At 49.2% G+C, this 18,523-nt stretch overlaps 1 protein-coding gene across 2 annotated transcripts; it reads left to right on the top strand.

Annotated features, from left to right (window-relative positions):
- The first annotated feature begins 692 nt into the window (after positions 1-692).
- DBP (D-box binding PAR bZIP transcription factor) lies at positions 693-18,294 on the top strand. Of its 2 annotated transcripts, none has more exons than XM_066628126.1 (4): positions 693-1,664; positions 8,583-8,918; positions 13,582-13,802; positions 16,614-18,294. In XM_066628126.1, exons 1-4 carry the CDS (start codon positions 1,502-1,504, stop codon positions 16,827-16,829), a joined length of 936 nt encoding a protein of 311 aa, XP_066484223.1. In that variant the 5' UTR covers positions 693-1,501; the 3' UTR covers positions 16,830-18,294. The 2 variants fall into 2 exon arrangements, with proteins under 2 accessions (XP_066484223.1, XP_066484224.1); XM_066628127.1 differs by lacking the exon at positions 693-1,664 and adding an exon at positions 3,451-3,616.
- Positions 18,295-18,523: the final 229 nt, after the last annotated feature.

Raw genomic sequence — 18,523 nt, 5'->3', positions numbered from 1 at the left:
CATGGCTAGTCTGTCACACTAACCACACCAGCACCAGGGTGGCTCTCCAGCACCCTGCTGTCAGTGAGTGGCAGTGTCCCATCTGCTCCACTGGCTGCCAGTTCTCTGTAGTGAGTGAGCACTTTCAGTGGAAAGTTTTTCCTCCTTGTTTATGAGGAGCAGAAAGGAATCAAGGAAAAGACAAGGTGGTCCTGGTCCCACCACCATCAGGAGTGACTCCAGATCTGGTCTAGGAGCGGTCATAGGTACTAGTCCTTGCAGGGGGGAGGCTGCCACCCATCACCTCTTTCCCTCTCTGCCCCCTTAAGACCCAACTTTCTCCCAGCTCTCACATCATCACAACATCAGCAACACGTGCCTCCCCACGTGCTCCCACTCCTGAACACTCTCCTCTCCCCCTCCTGCCATCTCTCCATTGGCCAAAACTGGGTCAGGCTCCTCCCATCCCCTTGGCTGCCATTGGCCAAATCTAGGTCAGAGCCCCACCTGCCCCATGGCAGGCGCACATGACAGATCAAGGCGTGTGGGAGGAGGGAGGCAGTGTTTGCAAATCTCACGCTTTGAGGCTGCCCATTGGTGGGCAACGTGCACTGGGCTCCTCCCACCTGGGCCCCTTGGCTCCGCCCAGCTCGAATGTTGCAAAAGGAGGGGGCTGTAAGAGTCAGAGAGGGCTGGAAAGTGCATAGGGGAAAGTGACCAGATCCATTTGATTCGTGCATAGATACAAGCTTGTTTTTTTTTTTTTTTTTTGAATGTGTCCATTTTTGGAAAGGCTGAGAACATTTTTTTGCACAGCCTCAGAATCTGCTTTTTCAATTCTTCAGGGGGCGACCAGTTCAAGATCCCTCATTGCTAAAGGACCAGACAGGAGCTCCTCCCCATTATAGATCACCTTCTCCCCCAACCCTTGTAAAATTCGGTTGGGGGGAAAAAGCAGCAGCGATCCCCCTCCTTTTTCGAGGGGAATCGACTACGAGAGATCTGGAGAAAGGATCCCTTGCTTCTTTTTTAATTTAATGTCGGCTCTGCTGATTTTGCAGGAGGATCTCCTAATGATCACCAGGATCTGGTGACCTGACATGGTCAAGAAAATCTTGTTTTGGTGGTACTAAGATTGCTGGGCTTGGGGAATCTTCTCCCCCTTGATCCTTGGGGAAAGGTCTCTTTGGATGCCAGGAAAGCTTCTCAGGTTATCACCACAGATACTTTGGTCCTTCCTTCCTCCGAATCCCCGCAAGGAAATTCTTCTTCCCCATCTTCCTGGGAGACCCTCCGAGACTCGGTTGGTGGCTAAATTTGGAGCGGGGCAGGAAGGGGGGCCTGTGTTCTCTGGAGGTTTATTCCAAGGCTGGTGGAAGAAGACCCTCCAAACCTGCTCTCTCCTTGAGCGCCTCCAGCCTGGGCTCGTGGCTGCAGCTTTTTCTCCGCGTTGATCATTTGATATCCCCCCTCCCGACACCGTCGAAGGGCCACCTCTTGGATCCTGCCGCCGCCGCTCGCCATGGCCCGTCCAGCGGCCCAGGCTAGCCCCAGCCCGAGCCCCATGCTCTCCTCGCCTCCTGTAGGGCTAGGGAGCCCGAGCTCTGCCATGGTCAGTCTCAAGAGCCTCCTGCAGGGACCAGTCAAGAGTCCCGAACGCCGGGGGGCCAAGGACCTGGGCTCATGTGAGTGTCCCCCCCGCGCCGCCCCTGCCCCTCTGCGCCCCTTCCCACCACCTGCCTAGATCTTAGCTCGCCTCCCCACGTGTGCCTGCCTTCCCCCACCCGTCCCAAAGCCACCATCCATAGATTTCACACAGTAGATCTATTATTATTATTATTATTATTATTATTAAGTCTGGAACGCGCTAGAGAATGTTTCATTGCATTCGTCCTTGAAGCCGCAGGGTCTCTGTTACACCCATTTTACAGATGGGGGGCACTGATGTGGAAAGTGATGTGCGCAGGCCGGTGCTCTGCAGGCAGGATTTGAATCCAGATCTCCCTTGCTAAGCTGCTCTCTGTCTTTCTATCGCTCTATGTCTGACACGCCATCTCAGCCATGCTACAGTAGTGCAGACCGCCCTGCTTTGCTTGCCAAAGGGGTCTCCGATCCCATCTATCTCCAAGATAATCCTAGATACGGCATCCCTTTTTCACTCGCTCCATCATTGCCTGTCAGCCTGCCCTTACCCCATATTGCTCTGCCAATGCATCTCTTCTATCCTGCCTGGATATTTGGGGTACCTTCCCCCCACTTGCCCCCTTGGATTCCAGGCAGTTCTTACTTCTTCCAACATGTCCTTGGAAAAACCACATCCATCTGCCGAAAATGGACTGTGTTCCCTCTCTTTCCCGCCACCCCCCCCAAAAAAAAAACTCACACACAGTGAGAGAGAGAGAGAGAGAGCTCAGTTTCTTTTTGGGAAGGAATCTCATTGAGGACTGGGGGAAGGGAGTGTGGGCAGGAAGGGACAGAGTGTCCAATCCTATGCATGTCTACTCAGAAGTAAGTCCCATCATAGTCAATGGGGCTTACTCCCAGGTAAGTGTGGCTAGGATTGCACCTAGAGTCGCCTGGGTTGTAGGAAGGGCTGGCGAAGGCCTTGAATGGGGGGGGAGGGGTAGGAGGAGTCAGTCGCCCAGGGTAAGCCCCAGTCCTGAAGATCTGGACGGTGAGAGGGGGCAGGGGGGGTGTCTGATGGTGGAAAACTGTCCTCTTCCCCCCCCCCCTACGGTGTTTGGAGATCCTCAGTGTGTTGCTGCGGTTGCTGAGTTTAGACGGAGTTTCCAATTTGGATGGTCGGATTCTGGTTGTTTGTGTGCCCTTCGACAGTACTTTCCTGAGTGTTTAAATTAAAACAGTTTACGGGTTTTTTTTAGGGGTAGTGATGGGGGTCGTATTTTCTGGGGAGGGTCAGATGAGTTGTTGTCGTGGTTTTGGGGGGGGGGGAAGCTCTGGCCCGGACCCCTGGGTTCTGTCGAGAAGCTGTGGGGGGAGGGGTTTCCTGTGGGTTGGGGGACTGGGAGAGGGGATCCAGGCTGCAATCCTATCCACGCTTGCCTAGGAGTAAGCCCCATAGGCTATAATGGGGCTTTCTTGTAGCAGACGTGCCTAGGATTGGGCTCCCTGAACGCCTGGGTTTGGGGAAGGGAAGGCAGCGCCGGGGCTGCGGGAGGGGGAGCAGGCTTGGCAGGCAGGACTCCTGGGTCCTCGGCGCTGGAGCGATGCCAGCTCGCCAGGGTTTTCCAGGGTGATCCACCAAGCGGTGTGCTCGGTACATGCGCACACCCGCCCTCGCCTGCACTCTCGCATCTGCTGGCTGGCAGCAGTAAATCCCTTAAAGCTGCACACAGCCCGGCCACGGGACGCGGCAGGAGGGAGGGAAACGTGCGGGCGGGCGGGCTGTGCAGCTTCGCCCCAGGAAACGCTCTCCAGCCTCTCGCACGAGCAGCGATCGGAGGAAGGTGTCGGCTGCGGGGCCATCCCAGAGGGACACCCAGGGTTGCCACCCGCGTCGACGCCCTGCAAGAAAGTGGGGGCGGGAGGGCGGCAGGCGGGCGAGAAGCACCGTCCAAGCTGGCATTAGGGCTCTGGCTGGCACACGCGATGGGAGGCGGACGCACCGACACCGACGGTGGGTACGATCCTGGCAGCTTTAGGGCAGACCTGGGCATGGGGGGGGGAGAAGCCCACTAGACTCGCTGTGGGATAGAGGGGGCAGCAGCAGAACTGGGGGGGGTAGAAACCTTCTCTTTAATATATTGTTAGCAAAGCGCCCCTTAAGATGGGCAGAGTGTGTATGTAGAGGGAGAGCTTGTTTGTTGCAGCCCCCCCCCCCAGGATGCAGGACCCCTCTGCAAAGAGGCACGTTGGGTACATCCCTTCCCTGGAAGAGTTGTGCAAAGGGGGGCTCCCCCCAGTGCACTGTTTTTTATTTCCCCCCCCCCATAGGAGTGAATGGCAAGCATAGGAGAAATAAAAGATCTGTTTTGGGGGGGCTAAGAGCCCAATTCTGTGCAGGTCTTCTCAGAAGTAAGCCCCATTATAGTCAATGGGGATTACCCCCAGGTAAATGTGGATAGGATTGCAGCCTCTGAGCCCAATTCTGTGCACGTCTACTCAGAAGTAAGCCCCATTATAGTCAATGGGGATTACCCCCAGGTAAATGTAGATAGGATTGCAGCCTCTGTGCATGCATACTCAGTAAGCCCCATTATAGTCAGTGGGGCTTACTCCCTGGTAAGTGTGGATAAGCTTGCAGCCTAAATATGCTCCTGGTGATCCCTGGCCACTGAGAATTGAGCCTGACCCTGGGTCACGATCACCCTAAAACGAAGGTAGATAGAGATGCCGCTCATAAAATGCTAAGCAGTCTGAACATTCCTGCCATCCTCTCCTATCTCCCTCCGTAGTATGAGCCTATTAATTATTATTATTAACAGTATTTATATACCGCTTTTCAACTAAGAGTTCACAAAGCGGTTTACAGAGAAAAAAATCAAATAACTAATGGCTCCCTGTCCCAAAAGGGCTCACAATCTAAAAAGATGCAAAAGAACACCAGCAGACAGCCACTAGAAAAAAACACTGCTGGGGGAAGTGGGCTAGTTACTCTCCCCCTGCTAAAAAGAGGAGCACCCACTTGAAAAAGTGCCTCTTACCCAGTTAGCAGGGGTTAGCAGCCTAGCCATTTGTTCCCTTTTACAGAAGGACAAAACTGAGGTTGGAGATGTGGTAGCTTCCTTGATGAGTGCATAGCTGAGATAGGAGTTGAAGCCAACTTTCACAACTCCCAATCTAGGCCTGTGCCCTCTGGATGAAAGTGGCCTGAGGAGAGGAAATGTTTAAGGAATGGGGAACAGGACAATGAATGGACAAAGGGAACTTGGGGTCAGGCTAATGAAGAATCCATAAATAGTCAGGATCAAGAGGCACAGTTTGAGTGACAAATTGTTTATGGTACTGTTTGTTTACAATATTCCTCATAGTTTGTGATATAATTTCAACCGTGTGTTATCTTTGCCTTGTTCTTTGCAATTCTTTATCCTCATAGACAGGTGATTTTTTCTCTCTCTCATGATGTCCTTTATCTTGCAACAGACCTGCCAAAGTAGTTCATTATTATTCCCATTTTACAGATGGGGAAAACTGAGACTTGAGAACTTGCCCATGGCTGTCCCGATGAGTCCAGTGGCTGAGCCAGGATTTGAACCCGCATCTTGCAGCTGCCAGCTCCCGACACGCTATCCTCCAAGTCACACTGACTTCTTGGTAGTTGTTGGGGGGTGCAGTGGAAAAGAAATGGAGAGGGAGAGAGAATGGCTGGGGTAACAGAGCAGGGCAGCTGTTTGGAATTGCGAGTCATGAGTGAGTTGAGCCCAGACGGTCCATGGGGCGTTGTGGTTGACTCGCCCAGTTTCGGGGCGCCAGGCTAGTGTCGCCACAGCCTGTCAGCTGGGCCTGGACTTTTCTCCCACGTGTCCGGGCAGAGTCACGGCTCAGGTAGGTATGGTGCGCCACTCCCAGACCTGCCTGAGCCTCGTGCAGAGGGCTGGGCAGCATCAAGGGAATCCTGACCTGTAAATCTCCCTACCCTCAAGGCTTGAGACCTAGCCCAGGTTGGTGAGCGTGGCATCTGGGACTCCAGGGTGCATGGGGGAATCAGTTCTAACTAATCTGAAGCAATGCTGGAACAAAATGAAGAGGGGGAATCTAGTGGGTGAAACTGGGTGCTAGAAAAGCACAGCCTAATGAGATTGGAGAAGGAGCGAGAAATCTGGGAAATGGGACCTCCTGAATACTCTCCTTGCTGTCTGTGTTTGACCTTCTGCATGGGGACAGGAAATCAGCCTTTATGAATGCCAGCAGAGGAGAATTACCAATCTGATCTGCCCCTGAAGAGCAGTAAATGCTTTCCCCCCAGGGCGGCTGCCCCACTGAGACCAAAGGAGCAGTGGAGAGCTTGAGAGATTCAGGCAGGCAAGTGGGCTGCAAAAGCTTCCCGAGACTGAGAGCCGGAGAACCCAATCAAGCATGGCTGAGCACTGGGGTCAGTTGGGGTGAGGCAACCGCTCACGTTTTGCTGGCAGAACAGCACGCAGACCTCTGGGACTGGAGAGACAGGAATGAGGCCGGGCAGGTTTTAGCACAGCATCCCTGCTTTGGATGCCAGTCTCGGAGCAATCCGTCCAAATCCATCTATTTATCATCTCTCTGTTATTTATTTTAACATCTATCTACATGCACTGTATCTATTGCCATTAAATAATAATAACAATAATTTAAGCAGAATACTGTTCTGTACTTGGAGCCTCTGGGCTACAAGAATTTAGCTAAACCTCTAAGCAACATTTTGGGCCTAGTCCAGAAAGACAGACACACACATGTTCTGTGCAAGGGAAACCTATAGGGCTTTGCATGTAGACAGCCCTAGGTTTGATTGCTGGCATCTCCAGTTAAAAGGATCTCAGTTATCAGGTGATGGGAAAGATCCTGGCAGCTGCTGTTGGTCAGAGTAGACACTACTGGGCTAGGAGGAACCATGATCTGAATCGCCAGACAGCAGCTTCAGGTGCTCCAATTGGTGTTCAGGTACATCCCATACAGAGATGGGTTGCAGCTCTGTGCAGTTACTAGTCTTGGGTAGGTTGCCTGGGGCTAAGACTAGATCCAAAAGGTGACAAAGCCAGGAATTTTACTTTAGCCCCAAGGCCCACCACCTCAATAATGATACCACTTTCAATTTGGCACTGAGCATCCAAGAAAGAGGTGGTGTGATGGAATTGTCTCCGCTTGCCTGAGGTCTCCCTTTCCGGTTAAGCCTTTATTGATGGTGCTGAGGGCCCACAAAATCCTGAAGCCAGCAGTGCTTCAGGGTTCATTGTGTATCTGCAGTTTTGCACGTATGCATAGAGTACTGTAGATTTGTAGGTCATACTTTCCTTCCTTCACTCCTCCTGGATCATCCTTTTTTTTTCTCCTCTTTTTTTTGATGCAGTGAGACCCATGGCTGCTCCACACATGATAAAAAACCCCTTACAATAGTGGTGATTTGCTGACTCAGTGATTATTTTATCCTTCTATCTGTGTACACGTTCCTTCTCTGTTCAGAGTCCACTTGCATGTTATCTGCACATCTCCCCTAACTGCATCATCTCCATTTTCTCTTTCAATGATTTAATCATCATCATTGTGCTAAACAAACATGGACATATGCAAGAGATATTCATAAACTTCAGCAGCATTGCAGAAACTGTCACACATGTTTATGTACTAGTGAACACCTCTCTCCGGGAAGGGGGGAGCAGGAAATTTTTGCAGTTGCTCTCCACTGCTCTTACTACATCTGGGGTTATTTTTGGTAAGGTTAATGTGTCACTGAAAAACTCCACTTTTGCATTCACATTTGAAAAATCTTATTCAAAGTTTCATATTACAGATATGAAAAATGGAAGGGGGGCAGGACTAAATTGATTTATCTTTTGGAATGCATTTTTTCATGTTTGGAAGGGCAGATCTCTGCTTGGGGTAGGTCTGTGTGCTGGCACTAAAACTTCATTGGCTTGACCCCACAATATGCATTTTCCTCCTTTAAAACTACTTTGGCTTAACTCTTCTAATCCTCCTCACCAACTAAAGCAAAAGCTAAATACAGCACGTATAACAGCCTTTGCTAACATTCAGTCCTTGTCTTACTGCTTCCATCCCCTGCTGTTTTCCCATTTACAGAATTTAGATTGTAAGCTGGTGGGGAGCAGAGGCCTGCCATATTGTCCTTTTGAAACTCTGTGAAGTGCTAAATTCATTGATAGCAGCAGAGTAATAATGAACAATATGAAATTGATATCAATTATAGTAATATTCTGCTTTTCAATAGTGAATACTCATAGAAAGTGCATGAAATATTGGAGTCTCTTTCTTAATAAGATCTCAAGCTTATCACATTTCCAAATCTATGTGAACATGTTAGGTCTACATCTAGCTTCCCAGATCTTTATTTTCCACCTAGCTTTCCCAGTTGGATCCCACTAATGACCCAATCCTATGGTGGGCATGCACTGTCAGAACATGAGTTCTACTGGCATGTACTGTCACAAAACTGCCATAAAGCACTTCGGGACAATGCAAGGCCAGTGCAAGGCCATTGGTGGCCACATAAACACCTGCCAGAGCAGGTAAGTGGCGTAGGGGTGGGGGGAGGGGGTGAATGGGGGGAGGGTGGCAACAGGGTTCCATGGATCAGGCCCAGGAGGGGAGCAGGATTGGCGGTGCTGGTGCGTGCCATATCCTATCTTCGGCCCTGATCCACCAACATGGATCAACTTGGACTTGCACCAGCAATTTTGCTAGCACAGATCCAAGTTCACCCATTGCGGCTGTTGGGGCTTACACTGGGGCAAGGGGACAAATGTCCCTTTATCCCAAGGAGACTTCCAGCAGCTGAAATTCCCCCATGGGCTGCAGCATAGCCCACACCAGTGCCTCTGCATCACTGCAGGAATTTAGTTAGGATTGGGCTGCCCATCCCCTGCTCCTAGATATTTTCCCATCCCATATAGTCTGAACCTCTCTTCATGCCCCTCTTTTCTGCTCCATTTCAGGTGTTATCAAAGACAAGGAGCGTAAAATGGAGGATGACTTGAGCATTTCGCGGCCTGGGCACTGCGCATACCTGGGTTCTCTCCTGTGGGAGCGCACGCTGCCCTACAATGAGATTGAGTATGTTGACTTGGATGAGTTTTTGCTGGAGAATGGCTTGCCTCCAAGCCCAGCGCACCAGCCCTTCTCGCCAGGTAGCCAGCCCACTGCTTCACCTTCCAGTGGGGTCGTGGTGGACCTTAGCCGCCCAGCTTCTTGTGCATCATCGTCTTCCATCTGCTCCTCATCTGGCGAAGGCCTAGTGGGTAGCGATTATGATCACCACTGCAGCAAGACAGGTAAACAGTGCGGTACATCGGGTGTGAGGGTCATGCAAGAAAAGATGGAGAAGTTGCTGACACCTGTGCTTTTCACTTTCTGGAGGTGGTTGTCAAAGGAGCTGTGAGAATGTCCTTTTAAAAAAATTTTTATTTGGGTTTTAGTCTGACTGGGGTTTGGGCATTTCATCTCTTAAAGTTAGACTTAAAACATAATAAATGTGCATCTAGAATGGGAATGCAACAAATAAACGTGTCAATGCTAGTCAGGGAGTCAAATTTTGGCAATCGCCCACGCGTAAGGTGTAGGGTAGCTTTAAATTGCAGGGAAAAAAGATGCTTGATGGTCTCAATGGGAGATTGTGTGAACTCTTTTGGAACCGGAAAGCATCAAATGTGCACAAGGCAAAAGAGTGTAAGAAAGCCCTTGTGTTGGTTTTATATGAAAAGCAGCTTCGCAGGGCTGGAATTTTGAGTGCAGAAGTGGTGGGAGGGGAGGTCTCCAATTCTGTCCCCACTAGCCATTTTTCCTCTCTGTCCCCACCACTCAGTGGGGTCTACCCTCATGGGGTTCCAGAGGTATGGGGAGGAGATTGCTTAGAGGAAAGGGGATTTTGAGCAGGGAGTTAAGTGCTTTCCTCTCTCATTGCTCCTCTATTCATAATTAAATCCATAATTCAAAATTATGCCACCCCATGCAACTCTGTATATATCTCTGTCCTGTTATGTACTCAGTACTTCTGAATTATGTGCTCAGTAATTCTGAATTAATTTTTTTAAAACTTGGAATAAATTATGCAAAATATGCAGTGTTGATTCCAAGTGTAGCATGTGGTTTGAGGAGAGGACAAGCGGCCTCCCTGGTTGCCAGGAATAAGGGCAGTTTCAAGTCCCCTCCCTGACTGCCTGATGGTTTCTCCTTTCCTCCCTAGTTGCAAGGAGACAGTGTATTTTTTTCCAGTCCAACCTCTGGATGCAGTGGTAACGCCACCCTTTCCAGAAGGCAACCCTCTCCCAGTTACTCTCTCCTATTTCCCTTCCTGGTTTCTAATTACTGTTCTCCAATGTTGCTGAAATAATAGTTTGTTTCTACACTCCCCTGTGCCACCCTATCAAAGAAGGAAAAGGCATATTCTGGTACTGTGGCTCTAAGAAGAGAAGACCCCCTCCCCCCCACACACACACACATTGTGTACCTGCAAAAGAGGGGATACAACTTATCACATACTTAGGGCAATTTGCAAGTTGATGATTATGTTTAAACACTAGGTGTATGTGTTCATTTATAACTGCATGAGTCTGAGAAACTTGTACTTCCCAGCTGGCTGGGGGGAAATTATTTTGTTTTAAATCTGGGGGCAGAGGACAGTGTTTCTTTCTGAAGGTGCCAAGTGTTTTCCAAATTATGATTTTCCTGTCTTGAAAATATTGTAAGCTGTTCCCCAAGCTGAAATACCTTAAAAATCTGCCTCTTTGCAATAACTATTTTGCTTCCTGATGTTTTTGTGTTTGATTCAAAACACAATCAATATTGTGGGTAGAAAATTCCCCACCTATTCCCCGCCCCCAGTTTTAAGGGAGTTGGGATGAAAATCTTTTATGTATGTTTTGAATTGGCAGTCATCTCTCAGTTTTGATTCTGAACATCCTTTTCTGCTTTTAGTTGTGGATTTGGTGCAATTTGATAAATTATGAGAAAGGGAGGGTAGAAATCATGACATATTTGGGTTTTGTTTGAAGAACAGGCAGTTGGGAGTCCTAGTGCTTGCAGTGATAGAGAACATTTTCAGGAAAACCAGGTGGTGGGACAGTTTGACTTCCTCTGAAGTGAACTGCATTGCATGGGATTGCTGGGGGTATGTGGTCCCAATGATCCCACTGGAGAAAAGGTGTTTTTTACACCTGTGTAAGAATGTGCTCCAAGTTGACTTCCATGTCACTTGCAGTGGGTAACTCCCCACATCAGCAGCAGGTGAGATTATTCACTGGCTGTTAAGCCCATATGGAGAGATTCCCACCAGGGACCCTGGATTTCTGTCCAAACTTATTCCTCATTTCCCCACCTGTTTTCACTCTAACCAGGGAAGCCAGGAATCCTGGCTCCCAACCAACCATCGCTCCTCCCCCCAAGGTACTTGTTTGCCACTTAGGTCCCAGTCTCCTCCTGTGGCTGCAATACAGACACCTGGACTCTCATCTTCCTGGCCCATCGCTCCCTGCCCCAGAGACCCCAGCTACCACTGCTAACAGCAACACCCCCCCTTCCAAAGCTGCCTCCCTTTGCTGCCAGGGGTACTGACTGCCCATGGCACCCCTTTAGCTCTGCTCCCAGGGGACTTGGGAATCCTGAGTACCAGCCCCCCTCCCACCTGGACCTGGCTGCCCCCCATCTTTTCCAACTCCTCCACTGGGCGATCCTCTCGACCTTCCCCCCAAACACACGCCCAGAACGTGGGAATCCAGAGCTCCCCGGGACTCTGCCTGGGTGACCTCGGGTGCCCCCACTCCCTCCCAGAGAACCCAGGAGTCCTGGCCCTCCAGCCCCTTCTGCAGGTCTCCTCCGCGGGGAAACCCTGCGCGGCTCCCGCCCGGGAGGCCGGTCTCGTGTCTGTGCACGGAGCCTCCCGCTCCGCTCACGTTCCCTGCCCTGCTTCTGCGAGCACATGTCGCTCGGCTCCGGCCGCCTCCCTCCCGCGCTCCGGCTGCCAGCTGGCTGCCTGCCTGCCCTTCCTCGCGCGGGGCGGGGCCGGCGGGCACGTGGGGCTGCGGTGTGAGAGGCGGGCGCTCTGCGCTGCCGCCGCTGCCGCCCGCGAGGGGGAGCGAGAGAGAGAGGCGGCCTCCCTCCTCCTGCTCTCGGTGCCCAGGACGGCAGTTCCTGGATTCCCCAGTCAGCGGGGAGCAGGGTGGGGGGCTAGTAGTGGAGCGCCCAGGACGCCTGGGGAGGGGGCAGCTAAATGTAGATGTATCCCAGGGAGTCTACTGGGAAGGGGGACACTGGGAGACAGCCATCACTGGGAGCCAGGCATCATCATCATCATCAAATAGTAAGGAGCACCCCAGGACGCCTGGGTCCTCTGAGGACGGGGGGGGGGGAGAGTGAGGCAGATAACTGTATCTGTATCCCAGGGAGTCTACTGGGAAGGGGGACACTGGGAGCCAGCCATCACTGGTATCATCATCTTCTTTCCTTCCTCTTTGATCACTTTGGGTGTCTAGGGATCATCATCAATAATATCATAATCATCTTCTTCTTCACTTCCTCTTTGACCATTTTGGGTGTTGAGGGATTATCATCAATAATAATAATACAATTAATAATACAAATTAACAACAAAAAAAGTCCTTTGCAACTGGTGTACCTAACATCATATTGATGATGATGATGATATCCTGGCTGGCTACCAGTGCCCCCTGGAAGATCTAGATTAATATTAATACAAATTAGCAAGAAAAAGTCATTCACAAGTAGTTTGTCTAGCAAAATAAATGGTTTTCTCTCTGTCCTCTTCCCCCCCCCCCTCCAAAAAAAAAGAAATAAGTTATTACAATCTAAAACACGTGCATAAAGGACACCACCACCACAGCTCCTGGAAAAAAGACCCCATGCTGGGGTGAAAAGCACAGAGAAGGGAAGACCTCTCAATCCTTTCAGAAGAGAGGGGTGTCATAGGGGAGGAGGGAAATGGAAACCTGGAGATCCTGGGTTCAAGTGTGTGCCTGGATGGGGTGCAATACAGTTTTGGGGTTCTAGTGTGAGGCTTGGAGTTGAGAATCAAGACTACTTGGTCCCCCTGCGGGAGGAACCAACAGCCCAATCCAGTGCATGTATACTCAGAAGTAAGTCCCATTATAGTCTATGCTGCTTACTCTCTGGTATGTATGCATAGGATTGCAACCCAAGCCTGCTTACTGGGTCACGGCAGGGCACAGTGCTGCCACAGCAGTGAAAGGGCACATGTTGCTTCCCTAGAGAAAAATGGTCTTGTGGGTCAGTGCAACGTTTGGCTTGTTGAGCTCTTGCATCCCCTTCTCTGCATTCTGACAACCGTCATGCATCTTTTGCAAGCCAGAGGGGTTGATCACTGGCATCCTTTGGCCACCAAATAAGCCCAACCTTGTCACTTCCCCCCTTCCTTTGGAGGCCCATGTTAAGCCTCTAAGTGGCTATCACATGGGTAGTGGTTGTCTGAATCCATTCTGTCATACGCCTCTTTCCCCATCTGTTAAGCATTTCACAGGCCACGTGGCTGGCTGGATGCTGCATAATGCATGGTGCTGTTCCCAAAATGGGTTTGCGGTACTATTTAATCCTCAGAAGTTTGCCAGCCCTTCTGCGTGTCTTTAATCCCCATAGTGTGTGCAGCTGTGGCTGGCTGCTTTGCACACAGCCATGTGTCCCCAACCCCACTGTTCCTATAGGCACACACTGGTTGAAGGCACATGCCACCCCCATGCCCCTAGCCTCCTCATAATGCCCCTTAGCCACCCTTTAAGACAAAATACATGTTGGGTTGAATACCTATATGTGTGCATGTTGTGTACAAAGGACTTTGTAGGGGTCAGGAGGAGTTGGGGCAGAGAGGTTGGCACTGCAGGTAGCATACTTGAGTGCTGCTGCCCCCTTGTGGCTCCTTTTTTCTTGTGAAACTTACTTAGATTTCTCATACCTCTTCACCCACCTCAGGTCCCATCACACCTGCATCCCGAAGCACGCCCAGCCCCGTGGACCCGGAGGCTGTGGAAGTTCTCATGAACTTTGACCCTGACCCTGCTGACTTGGCACTCTCCAGCATTCCAGGACACGAGACCTTTGACCCCCGCAAGCATCGGTTCTCTGAAGAGGAGCTTAAACCGCAACCCATCATGAAAAAGGCCCGGAAGATCCAGGTGCCCGATGATCAGAAGGTGAGACAAGAGCAAATCATCACTATCTTGCCCTACCACCACTTCACACATGTAGGAGTTTCTGCCTCCAAGACTATCTGGCTGAAATAAGACATTGTAAAGTGTTATTACTTCTAGGAAGCATTTGGGGAGCCAGGATGATGTAGTGGTTTGGGAGTTTGACCTGGAAGATCTAGGTTCAAATCCCCTCTCAGCCATGTAGCTGCCTGGGTGACCTTGGGCCAGTCACTCTTTCTCAGCCTCACCTACTTCACAGTTTGTTGTGAGGACCAAAGGAGGGGAGGAACTATGTACACCACCCTGAGCTCCTTGGAGGAAGGCTGGTAGAAAAATGCAATAAATAAATAAATAGCCCCCCCCCACCCACAATATAGTTGAAACTTTTTTTGTATGGATTTTATTGATTTGGTTAAACAACCTAAGAAATTATAAGTAGGATCACTTAGTTGTAGCATGTATGTGAAGTTTTGATTTCTTGCCCCAAATGCGCACACTTACTTACATCGAAGTGCATCTACCATTTTGCAGCCCATTCTCCCAGTTTGGAGAGATCCTTCTGGAGCTCTTCCCAATCCCTTCTGGTCTTTACCACCAGGAAAAATTTAGTGTCAACTGCAAACTTGACCAGCTCCTGGTCATTTTGTTTGCCCTTCCCAAAAAGAAAAAAAAAATGAACATGTTACAACTTGGAACCTTTGCTGGTGTTAAAAACTTCTATTTCTACCACAGTTCCACATTATTTTTATGAGCCTGTGGGTATAATCCTAACCAGGTCTACTCAGAAGTAAGTCCTATTATGTTCAATGGGACTTACTCCCTGGAAAGTGAGGTTAAGATTGCAGCCTGTGTGTGTGACTTTGTTTAAAGTCATTTGGTCTTATGTGTTTTATTCATGTAAACTAGTGGGGGTGAATCTGGAATGAGATTGTAGCATAGTGTGGAATTTAACCTTTTTCTCCAGCCACAACCCCATACAGATTACATGCCTCTTCATATGGTGGTTGCATTGTCCCAGGGTGAAGCTGCCATGGGTGCCAACTAGATCAAGACAGTGGGAGGGTTAAATCCTCTTTGTTCCCCCATGCCACAGGCCCAGTCTGAATCCCCCTCCCTCCTCTGGCAGCTAGTTTTTTGAAAGGTAGAAGATCAAATTACAGATTGCCAACCATACCTCTCATCTCTTATGGCCTTAGTTGCAGCTGTTTCTAAGGGCATTTTGCCCTTTTAAGTACAGGCATTTGGGGGATGTTGCATTTTCTGTGGGGATTCATGGTGATAGACTTATGGGGAATGTACCGATGGGTATGAATGAACCTATTTTCTGAGTCAGCAGCTCTGTGTGATTTTCTGGCTTTGTGTGCGTCTTTAAGGGAGAGTGGTATGTGAGCACTGAGTGTGTATTTTGGAAGGCGATCACGTGAAGGGGTGTGTGTGTGTATGCACACATGTATGATCATGAATGTGCCCTTAGGAAGTATGATGTGTATGCCTTTTGGGAACATGTGTCATCAGAGCTTCCAAAACAATGTGTCAGTACACACAATGTCCATACACACGATGTACAGTACACCCAAGTGGGCATTAACTAATTTCTTTTAAAACAGAAGAACAGTATCTCATACTTAACTGAGGAGTCTTGCCTCCAAGCCTCAGAAGTATGGGGGAGGGGCAAGAGTAGGGCAACTGGAGTATTCTCAGGGATGCAGTAGTCTTTGTGAGAAGTTTGGGTAACAGTACCAGAAAATTAGGTTTCTGAATTTGGCATCAAAGCAGTCCCAGGCACAAAAATGCCCTTTGGAAAGGGGAATTTATTTTTGTTTATGTTTTTATCTCACCCCTTCCCCCAGGAAGCCTGTGGTGTATGTGGTTCTTTCCTCTGATCCATTTTATTGTTGTTCTCACAACAGTCCTGTGAGGTAGGCTGGACTGAGCAATAGAATACAAGGGATTTCAGTGCTGAGTGGGAATTTGAACCCAGGCCTCTCTTGTCCAGCACTTTCTGATACACAACACTTAGAAGAAGTTGGGCCACTCTCATGGGTCAGTCCATTTTGACTGGTGCCACCCATTCCGTTTGCAGTCATCCCACAGGTTGCCATTTGGCCTAGTGAAAATTGGGGAATACAGTTCCCAAATAGTTTGCAGGCTTTGGGTGCGAAGACACTCAAAAAGACCTTCCAGCTTTTATTTCTTTAGAAAAGCTTAATAGCAGCCTTGCAAGTAAACAAATTTACTTGCTTTCCTGTATGCATATGCCTGTGTTATATGCTCAGGGTGTGGCCTGAAGGCATATGATGTAGCCCCCTTGATGACACTAAGTATTGCTGGTCTGGCCAATTCCCAGGTGAGAGACCACCTGGGAGCTGTATGCCTTGAGTTCCCTGGCCAAGAAGTGGGAAATGAATGCTGTAAGCAAATAATAATAATGATAAATCATTTGTGGTGCCTCAACAATCTAACAAAAAAAAAATAGAGCCAACTGTTTATAAGCCTGCAGTGATGCATTTGGGTGGGGAGAGCCAGGAACTGAACTAGGGTAAGGCAAACTCAAACCTCCACTAAGCCGTAAAACTCACCAGGCCACCCTGAGCCACTCAGTCTCTCTCTCCAATCTGCCTCATAGTGATGTTGTGCTGACAAAATGGCTAGGGGAGAAGTGCGTACACTGTCCTGAACTCCTTGGAAGAAGGGTTGCTATCGTTATGAATTGTGCAGAAGGTTTGCTTCAGGAGGAAAGCATTTTCCTGTGCACCATGTTGTGTCCCATTGTCTCTGATCCCTTGCGCCTTTGCCTTTTTTCTGTTGGACCAGGATGAGAAATACTGGAACAGGCGATACAAGAACAATGAGGCAGCAAAACGCTCACGGGATGCCCGCCGCTTGAAGGAGAACCAGATCACTGTTCGGGCAGCCTTCCTGGAGAAGGAGAACGCTGTCCTGCGCCAGGAAGTGGCCAACATCCGTCAGGAACTTACCCGCTACCGCAGCATCCTCTCCAAGTACGAATCGCAGCACGGCACCTTGTAAAACCCACGGCAGGGACGTTGTGCTCTTCTTCACATGGTCTCACCACCGAGGTGGTGGGGCCACCCTGGTTTTTCAACCCTGATCCCCGTCTTCCCGAACCGGGCAAACAAATAATCAAACAACAGATGTTTGGAACGAGGGGAAAGGTCCGAGGCGGGTGATTCCCACATGCAGGACTACCGTGGTCCGGGTGCACGACAGAAGGGATAAGACTTCCTGGGTTGGCATGTGCTGACCCGCGCCAAGACAAAAGGGCAGTGACTTCGAGACGTTGAACTGGGCATTGTAGGCACATGGGACATACCGAACACACAAGGGCTCCGTAGCACGCTGGAAGACGTATTGCACGCACACACCCATACACTCTACACACACAATCGAGTTTGGTTCGTTGGCAGACTTTTCTATCCAAAGGGCAGAATTCAATTCCAGACTGCCACATCTGCTCACCTCTGCTTGTCAGTCAGAGCACTTGGCTTGCTGGTGACATGGTTTTGCCCAGAAGGCACCAAGTGTGTCAGGATGCCTGGGTTTTCTCTCTCTCTCTTCTGACAGCAGGTGCACCTTTTTCAGCAGATGGTTTGGACATGACTTGGCAAGCCCTTTCTCATTTCTTCTGTTGGCTCTCTGACAGAGGCCAGGACAGGGGTGGGGATGGGACGACGTGAAAGGCAACCAGCTACACACATGGACATGGGACTCAGATGTTCTCAGCTCTCATCTAGTACCAGCTATTAAACCACTACACACACAGACACACACATGCCTTTCACAAAGAGAACCCAGGAGTCCTGGCATTCTGAAAGGGGGACATGGAACACTTTCTTCCTTTTCATACCAGTAAACGTCATAAGTTTTGTTCTGCCTGCGAAATGCCAAATTTTAAAAAAAACGGGTTGCACACTCATTTTTTTTTCCACAAATTGGATGAAAGGGGCTTGTGTCAGAGGGCAGGTGTAGGGGCTATTAGTTTAATTATTATGATTATATTATTATTATGTACCTTTTTTTAGTTAAAAAGCAAGTGATGGTTTCTGTTCCCCCTCCCTTCCCCCCAGCATCCTCATGTTTTGTGTCCAGCACTGTCTGATGTCGTTGTATGTACAGAAACTAAAAACAAAACACAAAACCTCATTGGTGACCCTCCGTAAATATGAACATATATATAATTATATATATATAATTTTCTTTTTTTGTAAAAAATATGTATAGAGAGAGAGACTCCAGGAGAGGCTTGAGAGACTAAACTATGTTCTTCTATTTGGGAAAAGTTGGTTCTTTCGTACAGAAAGCGGTGGGGGGGGGGGATATATGGTGTTATCTCCTGTGGGGAGGTTCCTGGTCTTTTTAATTTCCACGTAACAATGTTGCGGATGACTTTAGGAAAAAACAATGGGCTTAAAACAGGACACTTTTTTCAAAAGGATGTTTACAGTTGTAAACTGTGAGGAATGAGGAATAAAGAACGATGGGATAAAAATGAACAAACAAATCCAGGACTATGTCTGTGTGTGTCTGTGCGCATGTAACATGCACAGGTGAGTATCGGGCTGGTCTTTCCTAGATATTAAGTGGTGCCACTGCCACATCATTGACAGATGTCCTGCTTTAGCAGTCAAAAGAGACTTCTTTTGGGAGAAGGTGGGGAGGGTCCAAGTTTTGTACCAAGAAAGCTAAATTCTGTGACTTGTCTT

This window comes from Tiliqua scincoides, chromosome 5 (assembly GCF_035046505.1).
Source record: "Tiliqua scincoides isolate rTilSci1 chromosome 5, rTilSci1.hap2, whole genome shotgun sequence".
In the NCBI taxonomy this organism is placed as follows: Eukaryota; Metazoa; Chordata; class Lepidosauria; order Squamata; family Scincidae; genus Tiliqua; species Tiliqua scincoides.
This window is presented reverse-complemented; position numbering and strand designations above follow the sequence as displayed.

What these genes read in the sequence shown, in the direction of transcription:
- DBP (XM_066628126.1), top strand. Translation starts at nt 1,502, where the DNA reads ATGGCCCGTCCAGCGGCCCAGGCTAGCCCCAGCCCGAGCCCCATGCTC. An exon ending in GGCCAAGGACCTGGGCTCAT is followed by an intron (nt 1,665 to 8,582) that starts GTGAGTGTCCCC and finishes GCTCCATTTCAG; the next exon opens with GTGTTATCAAAGACAAGGAG. An exon ending in TCACCACTGCAGCAAGACAG is followed by an intron (nt 8,919 to 13,581) that starts GTAAACAGTGCG and finishes CACCCACCTCAG; the next exon opens with GTCCCATCACACCTGCATCC.